Source organism: Dipodomys merriami, unplaced genomic scaffold (genome assembly GCF_024711535.1).
Source record: "Dipodomys merriami isolate MVZ:Mamm:240054 unplaced genomic scaffold, mDipMer1.0.p SCAF_137, whole genome shotgun sequence".
NCBI lineage: Eukaryota > Metazoa > Chordata > Mammalia > Rodentia > Heteromyidae > Dipodomys > Dipodomys merriami.
In genome coordinates, this window is record NW_027202682.1 from 2993132 (window position 1) to 3004641 (window position 11510).

The 11510-nt window shown below is 53.5% G+C and overlaps 1 protein-coding gene across 1 annotated transcript in view; it reads right to left on the bottom strand.

Moving 5' to 3' along the window:
- The window catches only part of LOC138825495 (heat shock protein 75 kDa, mitochondrial-like), a 24177-nt gene extending 13206 nt beyond the window's left edge, over nt 1–10971 (bottom strand). The window contains exons 1-4 of the mRNA XM_070020137.1: nt 10881–10971; nt 5840–6004; nt 4570–4652; nt 2866–3006 (exon numbers count right to left, since the gene is read on the bottom strand). Coding sequence (XP_069876238.1) covers nt 2866–3006; nt 4570–4652; nt 5840–6004; nt 10881–10956 — 465 coding nt within the window. The 5' untranslated portion in view covers nt 10957–10971. The remainder of the gene's footprint in view (nt 1–2865; nt 3007–4569; nt 4653–5839; nt 6005–10880) is intronic.
- Between the last annotated feature and the right edge of the window lie 539 nt (nt 10972–11510).

Below are 11510 nucleotides of genomic sequence, written 5' to 3' on the forward strand. Positions count from 1 at the left end.
TCAGAGAGAAGTGGAGGCGACGACCTTCATTCAAACAACCCGCCGCCCGGCACAGGACCCACGCACGCGTGCCCCACACCCCTGTGCTCAGCAGCACTGCACCACATGGAGGCCTGGGCTCCCTCTCCAGCACCAAACCCAACCCAGAGGACAACCCTCCCCGCCCGGTCCCCCGCCCGGTCCCCCCCCCCCCCGTCCCTCCCCCCCCCCCCCCGCCCCCCAGCTCGGCTGCTTGGTGCTCCAGGGCCAGACAAGCGCCAGGAGGACTTTGACCCAACCTTGCAGGAGGAAGAGGGGTCGCGTCGCCGCCCCTTCCTGGCCCAGCTGCAGCTCCACCTAGGGCCACAGGCCAAACCCCCCACCCCCACCTACAGCAGGTGGCTGTGCCTGGAAGGCTAGTGACCTCAGCTCGATGCTGACCCCTAGCCTACAGAGTTGGTCAGGAGGAAGCCCCCCCCCCGCAGCCCGCCCCCCAAAACGGAATCCGAGAACTCACAGAAGGGGCCGGGAGCTCGTCCCTCTGCCACCCGAGGCCACCCCGCTGGCACCTTGCTCATAGGCTTCCTGCCTCAGAACTGTTTCTGAATGACCCAGCCTAGGGTATGCTGTGACGGCATCCCCAATAGACGCAGGCACAGGCCGCTTCTCAGGCTGCATCCGCGGTGGGCCGTGCCAGGCCCCATCACGGCAACACCTGCCGCAGATGGGCCGAGATACGGCCCCGTCCATCAAGCCTCACCAACTTACGAGATGGAAAAAGCACCCCAAAGTGGTCTCTGCTTCCTTCTAGAAAGTCACTGTACACATTTTACCCAATGACAGCCTGTAGAGAGCCCTGCTAGGCCCCTGATGGTAAAACAAGGCTGATCAGTGCCACGCATGAAGAACCACCGGTACCAGAGAAGACTGTGCAACACTTAATCCCGGATGAGACACTGTCAGACCTCTGGGCCAAAGCCCCAGGGCCGCAGTCACCGCATGGGGCCTGTGTTCCATAGGCTGGGGACAGACAAATCACACCACCTAGGAGATTCCAGTGAATTCTCTTTGAGGTTCTGGTGTTAGAGTCCAAAATCTGGCCTGATACTTTAATTGTGGAACGTGCAACAATTATAAATAAGAAATGTTTAGAATTAACTACTAGCCATTTAGTATAATTTACATTGACATGTTTACTTTCATACAATAGAACTTCCTACAGAACTCTTTGGGGGTCCAGTTGTGGAGCCTGAACTCTGGGCTTCAGCTCTTCAGCTCAAGGCCAGCGCTCTACCACTTGAGCCTCAGCGCCACTTCCGGCTTTTTTTTTCCCTGCTTATGTGGTGCTGAGGAATTGAACCCAGGGCCTCACGTATGCAAGGCAAGCGCTCTACCACTGAGCCACCTTCCCAGGCACGCTATAGAACTCTTCAGGAAAATGTTTCTGTTAAGATAATAAGTCAGGAGAAAATATATTTAACAGTTTGTTTTCAACTTTGTTTCCTCCCACATTGATCTACAGATCCATTATAGCTCAAAAAAAAAAAAATCTCCCTAAGTTTTGTAGAAGATTCTAAAATGTATACTGAAGTAAAAAATACCTAGAATATTTGAAAAGGAACAAGGCTGAAGAACTCACATTAGCCAATGTTAAGACTTGTTACAAATTTGCAATAATTCAGAAGAAAGCCAGTGTCCAGCGCAGATGCAGGCAATGCGCCTGACCTCTCCCCTCACAGACAGCCCTGAGATGACTGATGCCATGTATGATGGGCAAACCCCAGCCCTCACCTCATGCCACCCACCAAAATCTACTCCAGGAGGTTGGGGATTAGTTCAGTGAAAGAGCACTTGCCTGGCAAGTGTAAGGCCCTGAGTTCAGTCCTTAGCTCTGGGGGAGAAAAAATCCACTCCAGGGCTGGGGATGTAACCAGTGGCAGGTCTAGCATGTGCAAGGCCCTACATTCCATCCGTGGTACAGCAAAAGAAAAAAAAATTATTTGAAATAGATCACGGATGGAAATGTAAAAGCTAAAGCTATAAAACTTGTAGAAGAAAACATGAAAAAGAAATTTGACTTTGGAAGTCAAAAACTTCTCACACCTGGGGCTGGGAAGGTGGCTCAGTGGTAGAGTGCTTGCCTTGCATGCCTGAGGCCCTGGGTTCGATTCCCCAGTACCACAGAAGCAAAAAGAAAAAAGCCAGAAGTGGCGCTATGGCTCAAGTGGTAGAGCGCTAGCCTTGAGCTGAAGAGCTGAGGGACAGCGCCCAGGCCCAGAGTTCAGGCCCTATGACCGGACCCCCCCAAAAAACTTCTCACATCTGTCATCCTAGCTACTCAGGAGGCTGAGATCTGAGGATTGGGGTTCAAAGCCAGCCCGGGCAGAAAGTGTGTGAGACTCATATCTCCAATAAACCACCAGAAAACCAGAAGTGGCGCTGTGGCTCAAGCAGTAGAGTGTTCACCTTGAACTGAAGAGTGCAAGAACAGCGCCCAAGCCCAGAGCTCAAGCCGCATGACCCATAAAAAACAAACAAACCAACAAACAAAAAACCTTGATCCTCTTAAAATTAAAGCCTTGGGCTGTGGGTATAGCTCACAGGTAGAGCATTTGTTCTTGAAGAGGTACCACAAGATCACTAAGGCTAGCCATGGACTGGGAATAGCTTTAAATTTCCTTCTCCTCTGTCTCTCGTGTTTTCCAACTCCCTGTGCTGGCCAAGTGGTAGCTTAATGAGAGAATCAGGAAGGAGTTGGTATGTCACAGAGGGGCAAGCAATTGTGGTGCCCTGGGTGTGCACGCTGGCGAGGCTGCAGCGCACCACTCCAGCCTGGTCGACGGGGTGGGAAATTTCCCACATGCCTGGGCACAGAGATAGTCATACCTGGATCGTGATGGTGCCTTTCTCGGCATCGGTCTGCAGGTGAATCTCCATTTCAGGCAGCGGCTGGCCACCAGACACCAGCTTATGGCGCAGTTTTTCCAAGGCATCACTGGCATTGGAGATAAGCTCCCGAATGAACACCTACAGGAAGAGAGGGGAGGAGAATGAAGGCGCAGTCCAGACATCTTTCTGGTGAGCTAGGTGGCCACACCTGAAAATCAGAGCCTGCCAGAGGCCGCAGGCTCTGCACACGGCCCTCCTCTGGGAGCAGTCACCAAAGGTGGCCCCTCCCCCGCACAGTGCTCTGCTCCTGCCCCCTGGGGCTCTCAGTAAAGTCTGAATGACGGACGTGCCCTTCTGTCAACTTAGACGTTAAGAACCACCTGATGAGGGGCCTTTTCTTTTTTAAGTACCGGTACTGGGGATTGAACTCAGGGCCTGGGCACTGTCCCTGAGCTTTTTTTACTTACAGCTCTACCATTTCGAGCTACAGTGCCACTTCCTGTCTCTTAGCTTTTTCGCTCTAAGTAAACATTTTCCACTTCCAGCTTTGTGCTGGCTATTCAGAGTCTCATGAATTTTCTGGCCCGGGCTGGCTTTCAACGGCAATCCTCACATCGCAGCCTTCCAACAGCTAGGATTATAGGCATAAGCCATGAGTACCCAGCTTACCTGCCTCTTGCATAGGAGTAACAAACACCCAACGCCGGTCTCTCTACTCCATGAAAAGACCACCTCACTTCCTCTAGCAAACATGAGCTTCCACCTTTCAGAAAAGTCTTTACCTACAGAGCTCTCACAGAAACTGCACGGCAGCCACAGGGGAGGCTTACAGCCAGGGACATGACAGAACGCCTGGGAACCGAAGCCCCTGCTCCTGCAGCCTGGGGCTTCTCCCTGCCCCCGTCTCCATAGCAACCACATTACTTAACACGGGACCAACAGTGCGGTTTTCTCTTTCTCCAACTCCTATTTCCTCTACATGAAGTTTAATTACTGGGTTTTTTGAGCTAGGATCTTGCTGACCTTAATTTCATGATCCTGAGACTGGGAAGGTAGGTTAGTGGTAGAGAGCTTGCCTAGCATGCAGGAAGCCCTGGATTCGATTCCTCAGTACCACATACATAGAAAAAGCTGGAAGTGGTGCTGTGGCTCAAGTGGTACAGTGCTAGCCTTGAGCCAAAGAAGCTCAAGGACAGCGCCCAGGCCCGAGTTCAAGTCCCAGGACTGGAAAAAAGAAATCCATGCTCCTCTGGCCTCACGTGGGGTGGCGGGGCCACAGGCGGCACCACGCTCGGGAGCCCCACACCCAAGGAAATTTTACAAAGGAACTAAAAAGTTCTCTGCCCTACACCACACAGGGCCTTTGTCTTCCCGCTGCTGATGCCAAGGACCAGGCAAATAGACAGATGCCAGCACACAGCAGTGACAGAGAATCAGAGAGCAGGCAAGCATGCACAGAGACTGACCTCAGTACAGACCCACTTCCATGCTTGGGGTTCTTAAAATACCAGCAAAATTAAATTAGCTCCTAGAGTTGATCCAACGAACCACCTGGAATTCTTATCCATGAAACTGAAGCAGACTTTGGTAAAGATACTCTAAGGGGTAGATTAGGACTGGGGCCAGCCATAGTCTAAAGCAGTCTCATGGATGATGTAGCAGCAGTTTGGTTAGTACTGGTAATGACAAATGGACACCTACCTCTTTCTCTGAGTACAGGGAACGGGCTACAATATCCAAAAGCTTCTTTGTCTCTGCCTGGAACTCGTGTTTGGAGACAGAACCTAGTAATGAATCATAAACAAAAAAGCTTCATCTCCATTTTGGTAGAAAACATGCCATGTACCATTCAAAAGTGTTAAGGGGGCTGGGAATGCGGCTCAGTGGTAGAGTGCTTGCCTAGTATGGATAAAGCACTGGGTTCGATTCCTCAGCACCACATAAACAGAAAAAGCCAGAAGTGGCGCTGTGGCTCAAGTGGTAGAGCAAGCACTAGCCTTGAGCTGAAGAGCTGAGGGACAGCGTCCAGGCCCAGAGTTCAGGCCCCACGACCGGACCCCACCTCCCCCCCCAAAAAAGAGAAAAAGCTAGAAGTGGCGCTGTGGCTCAAGTGGTAGAATTCTAGCCTTGAACTAAAGAAGCTCAGGGAAAGTGCCCAGGCCCTGAGTTCAAGCCCCAGGACTGGCAAAAAAAGAAAAAAAAAGTGTTTAAGATTTCGAATTTTACGTTTTTAAATAGAGAGACGGGGTCTCTATGATCCCTGGTTGGCCCTGAACTCATAATTTTCCTGCCTCAGCCTCTAAGTGCTGGCACTACCATACCCAGCTTCTTGTAAGTATTTTTGCACAGTGACCAAGAAGACACAAGGAAAGCGGACACCATCGGCCTCGCAGCGAGGGCTCCTGCTGACAGGGAAAGAGGCACAGGGAGGGCGGCTCTCCCACCGCTGAGAGCACAGGCCTCGGATGGACCAGAGGCTGCTTCTCCACAGCACAGGGCCGTGAGAAGCCGGCCTGCCTCAAGCACCAGACCCCAGCAGATTCTCCAAAGGAGCTGTGCGCCAATAAATCATCTGACAAGCAAAGAAGTAAGACAGCCCCATTCTCTTCTGCACATCCACAGTTCTGTTCTTCTCATTTCACGTAAAAGCCAGAAATGGAAGCCCTGGGGCCTGCACTGGAGACAGCCTTTTTGTACTCAGAATTCAGTCCTTCACCAGCTGGGCCATTACTCAGTTTCCATCCAGCTTCCTTGATTACTAGCAGATGTGCTACTGCATTGCCACTCAGCAGATTCCTGGGTGGCCACCAGAGGGAGCAAGACCAGGACAAAGCCAAGAGTTCCTGGCCGGACAGAAATGGAGTCCATCCTCCGCTGGGGCCAGCAGCTCCATGCGTATCCACCTCTTCCTGGAAAACTGCTCTTCCCGAGCCAAGGCGAGCCTGTTGGCCCACAACGGCTGACCACTCACCCTGCACCGTCTCGGTGCTGCTGATGATCGAGTGCAGGGCCTCTTCCTTCTTGTCCTCAGCGGCCTGAGTGCTGTACGGCCGTCCCACACAGATGCTCGAAGCCAGAGTTCGCCTGGGACCCCTGAACTGCACTGCGGTCCTCTGAGGACACAGAACTGGCTTTCCTGAAAAGACAGCCGTGCACAGAGATTAAGAACTAGTGCTCAGAAGCTTCTAGAACATCCTTACTGTTCCCATCTCAACTGTCCAGCAGAAACCAACGCGGATCTCTGTAGCATGAGCTGTTGTTCGAGTGATGAACACTGTGCAGAAAAACACTGCTTCTGTTTCACCCCTTCACATGCGCCAAGACCAAGGGGTTCACTGAAAAACAGCTGGTGCCCTGTCTTGATGTTAGCCAGGAGGGCACAGGAGGACAGCGGCTCACCCACTGGATGCCGATACATCCTCATGCCCAGCCTCAGCATGGGCTGTACCGAAACCACTCAGCCTCTAAGCCCTCACCAGACCAGCAGAAGGAACCCAGTCCTGTCCTTCCAGCCCCAGGGGTTGTTTGGTAGACATTCATCATATGATGATTTCAAGAACATGGGATCGGTCAACAAGGCTATGTATACTGGATGGAAATGAACACATCTGGGCTGGGAATGTGGCTTAGTGATAGAATGTTGCCTAGCTCGCATGAAGCCCTGGGTTCGATTCCTTGGTACCACACAAACACAAGTAAATTGGGGCTGAGAAGGTGGCTCAGTGGTAGAGAGCTTGCCTTGCATGCATGAGGCCCTGGGTTCGATTCCTCAGCACCACATAAACAGAAAAGGCAGGAAGTGGCACTGTGGCTCAAGTGCCCAGGCCTAGAGTTCAAGCTCCATGACCAACAAAACACACACATACACAATAAAATTTAAAAAAGAAATGAACACATCTGCCTGTCAGATATACTCTCCCTATAAACGATTTGCCTTTTTTTTGCTTTTTCTTGGATGTATAACACAATCCTGAACTTAACTTCTGTGCAGAAGAGCTTGAGAACGAACACACCAATTCAGAAAACATTCCATTTCACACAGTGGGGAATGGGGCCGCAGGCTTCTCAGCCCAGGCAGGGCCGGGCCTGGGAGTTGGCAGGAGGGAAAGGCCTCAGCAATGCCCAGCAGCTCAGCTGTCCTGGGTGCCCTGTCCTCACTAAGCCCACAGCCCGCCTCATGCTGAGCAGCTGTGCCACACCTCCCTCCTCTACTTTGTCTAAAACCCAGGACCTGCTTGATAGAGACGGCAACATGCTGTCATACCATCTTAGCAACCTAAAATGCTCTTCACAGAGGAGGCAAAATCTGACTAGCGAAGCTGGGCAATGGGGCTTATGCCCATAATCCTAGCTACTCAAGAGGCTGAGATCTAGAATCTTGGTTCAAAGCCAGGTGGGACCGACTCTTATCTTCACTTAACCAGCAAATAGCTGGCTGTCTGGTTAAGAGTATCTGGTTAGCCGGGAGCTGGTGGCTCATGCCTGTAATCCTAGCTACTCCGGAGGCTGAGAGCTGAGGATCACGGTTTAAAGCCAGCCTGGGCAGAAAAGTCCATGAGACTCTCATCTCCAATAAACCACTAGAAAACCAGAAGTGGTGCTGTGGCTCAAGCGGAAGAGCATTGGCCTTGAGCTGAAGAGTGCAAGCACAATGCCCAAGCCCAGAGTTCAAGCCCCACGACCAACAACAACAACAATAACAACAACAAAAAAGAGTATCTGGGGGCTGGGAAGGTGGCTCAGTGGTAAAGCGCTTGCCTTGCATGCCTGAGGCCCTGGGTTCTATTCCCCAGCACCACATAAGCAAAAAGAAAAAAGCCGGAAGTGGCGCTATGGCTCAAGTGGTAGAGCGCTAGCCTTAAGCTGAAGAGCTGAGGGACAGCGCCCAGGCCCAGAATTCAGGCCCCACGACTGGACCCCCCCAAAAAAAAAAAGAGTATCTGGTTAGCTAGGAGCTGGTGGCTCACACCTGTAGTCCTAGCTACTCAGGAGGCTGAGATCTGAGGACTGAGGTTCAAAGCCACCCAGGCAGGAATGTCTATGAGACATGGGGCTTGAACTCAGGGTCTGGACACTGTCCCTGAGCTTTTCTGCTCAAGGCTACTGCTCTGTCACAGCTCCACTTCTGGTTTTCATGGTGGTTAATTGGAGATAAGAGTCTTACAAACTTTCCTGCTTGGGCTGGCTTCAAACCTTGATCCTTAGATCTCAGCCTCCAGAGTATCTAGGATTATAGACGTGAGCCACCAGCACCTGACTTGAGACTATCTCCAGTTAACCATCAGAAAACGGTGGTACTGTGGGGATCAAAATGGTAGAGCACTAGCCTCAAGCAAAAGGGTCAGGGATAACACCCAGGCCTGGAGTTCAAACCCCATGACTAACCAAAAAAGAAAAAAAACTCTGGCTAAAGCTGGATGCCGGTTCATGCCTGTAATCCAAGCTACACACAAACATATCTACCAATCTATATCTAAAGAGAGCTCTCTTTACTAACCAGTACAACTTCACTCCATCCTGAACAACACAAAGGCTGGGAATACCACAAATTCAAGTGGATTCTTGTGAAAGCACAACAGGTGTAGAAATTGCATTGTATGGACCCCTAACAGTAAACGGAGGGAAAAAGCAAGACAGATCAAGAAAGAGGAAAGGAAGATACAGCCCAGAGGTGCCACTTTAGGAATGGGGTCCAAGTGAGGTTCTTTTTGTAAGATGAAATCAGCTGGGCACAGGTAGGTCAAGCCTGTAATCTTAGCTACTTAGAAGGCTGAGATCCAAGATTACCTTTCAAAGCCAGCCTGGGCAGGAAAGTCCATGAGATTTTTTTTTTTTTGTCGGTCCTGGGATCTGAACTCTGGGCCTGGGCACTGTCCCTCAGCTCTTCAACTCAAGGCTAGTACTCTACCATTTGAGCCACAGAGCACCACTTCCAGGTTTTTCTGCTTATGTGGTGCTGAGGAATTGAACCCAGGGCCTCATGCATATGAAGCAATCACTCTACCACTGAGCCACCTTCCCAGCCCCTACTCACCCCTCCCCCCCCCCCCCCCCCCCGCACTGTCCCCCGGGCTCTTAACTCCAATTAACCACCAGAAAACTGGAAGTGGTGCTGTGGTTCAAGTGTACAGCGCTAGCCTTGAGCTGAGGGACAGCGCCCAGGCCCAGAGTTCAGGCCCCACGACCGGACCCCAAAAAAAAAAAGAAAAAAAGAAAAACCTGGAGTTAGCCACAAAAGAAACACTAATCAAACTGACAGGACTGAACCTAGAGTTAGCCACAAAAGAAACACTAATCAAACTGACAGGACTGTTAATCTACAACACTGGTGCTAGAAGACATCAGAGCAACTATCTCACATCCTGAAGGAAATCATTTTCACCTGGAATGCAGTAACCCGACAAACTAGTATACAAGTATGAAGATAAATGAGAAATCTTAAAGACACAGTGGAGCCTAGAAACTACACCCCACAGGCTATTTCTGTAAAGATAACACAAGGTACACTGTGGGTAAGTAGAAAATAAATCCCCAACAGCTGTAAAAATACTTATTCAAAGGTAATAGTGATCTGCAGACCAGTAAAGCCTACGGATGTCTTATCTATTAATACTGTTATTTTTAAAAGTTGACATGTTGAAGATTTTAAAAAAAATTAAAGTTTACGTAGGAAAGACTTAAGAGCTACCAAGAAGAAATTTGTACAGACACAGAAAAGGCCATGACACTAGTAAAAACATTTTTATTCGCACTCATATCCATGCAGGTGTAAATCAAACAAGGTGTCTTTTAAGTAAATGGCTGGGGCGGGGGGCTTACACTGGGGGATTGAATCCAGATCCTTGCACAAGCTATCTACTATGAAAATATAGCCCAACCCTTGCGGGACCAATATGCAGTGTGAGAGAAAATACTGTGAAATAAGCAGTTTCATTGCCTAACAACTTAAAAAGACTTAAAAAGAAGTTGGATCACAGCTTCAGCTAACATTTTAAAAGTGCCTAAGTTCTGAAACATTCATTCTAAGACGCTAAAGAAATACCACACGTGCGTTAAGCATTCACTCATTAACGCAGGAAGTAATCTGAACTATTCTCTACTGCTGAGAACAACGGTTTAATGAAGCATGATGGCCCACAGTGTGTAGCCACGGGGAAGCGGCTGGACCCACGGACACAGAAATGAGTAGTCGTGTGTGGAATGCTGGGAGCGTTAGAAATTCCAAGGCAACGTGGCACCCCGACCTGGGCTCTTAATAAAAACAACCCGGCCGCGAGGGCAGGCCGCGCCCCCGCGGGGACCCTCTCCAGGCGGGGTGAGGGCCGTTCTCTCTCCATTCCTTGTCGTACCTGGGTCCCGGGGGACGCAGGGGCCAACAACCGGGAGGGAGTCCACCCGGGGTCCGGGCAACTGTTGTTGGCTGGAGTCGGCATTTACCCACCAAACCCTGAGCCCGAACCGGGAGCACGCGGAGCCCGGGGCGCAGCGGCGCCCGCGGACCGAGGACCGACGCCGCCGTCACCCCCGACGAGCCGGGCGCCCGACGGACACCGCGTCCCCCAGAGCCCACGGGACGGACCGACCGACGAGAGGAGCCCAGCCCGGGACGCCCCACCAGCCCGGGACGCCCCACCAGCCCCGCCAGCCCGGGACGCCCCACCAGCCCGGGACGCCCCACCAGCCCGGGACGCCCCACCAGCCCCACCAGCCCGGGACGCCCGATCAGCCCCGCCAGCCCGGCCAGCCCCACCAGCCCGGCCAGCCCCACCAGCCCGGGACGCCCCGCCAGCCCGGGACGCCCCACCAGCCCGGGGCGCCCGGCCAGCCCCGCCAGCCCGGGACGCCCCGCCAGCCCGGGACGCCCCACCAGCCCCGCCAGCCCGGGGCGCCCGGCCAGCCCGGCGGGACGGAGCGAAAGGCCGTGCGGAGCCTGCGCCCGGCAGCAGGCGCCGCTGCCTCACGCCCGTCAGCCGAGTCTCGGCTCCGGAGCCCGCCCGCCTCAGCCGCCTCACCCGCCGTGGAGGCCGGCAGCGCCGGCAGCCGCAGACGGCGGCCCCACGCCAGCAGAGCCCGCAGCTCCCGCGCCATGTTGCCGCTCCCGAACGCCCCGCGCGCTGACTGGAGGGGCGGGGCGGGCCTTCCTGGGGGCGCGGCGCGGTGACGTCACGGCACGCGACGGGCTGCCCGAGGCGCTGCCTGAGCGAGCGGGCGGGCGGGCGGGCGGAGCCGGCTCCTCGCGCGCGCGGACCCTCGCGCTGGAGAGTTGGATGGAGCTCTGTGACCTTGAGTCTCGCCGTCAAGGACGATCGTGGCCTGGTGTTTGGTGCCCCCGGCGAGCTGCGCTGCGCGTCGGCGCGGGCATCTCCGGACGCGGCCGGCCCGGGCCGCTGCCCGCCCCTCCCGCCCCGGGCCGGCCGGAGCTGAGAGGAATGGGGCCCCGGACTTGAGTGCACCCCAAAGCGGGAGCGCGCGAACCAGACCCGCGGCACAGCGGCGCCTCGCCGTGAACCCCGACTCGCTCCCTCTTGGTTGGGGATTCTTTGCCGGGGCACGGGCGGACTGTGCAGCTCCAACCCAAATGTAGGCCAGGTCTTCCCTGCGGGCCCGGACGCGCCCCGTGCTTGCCGCTAAGGTCAAATAAT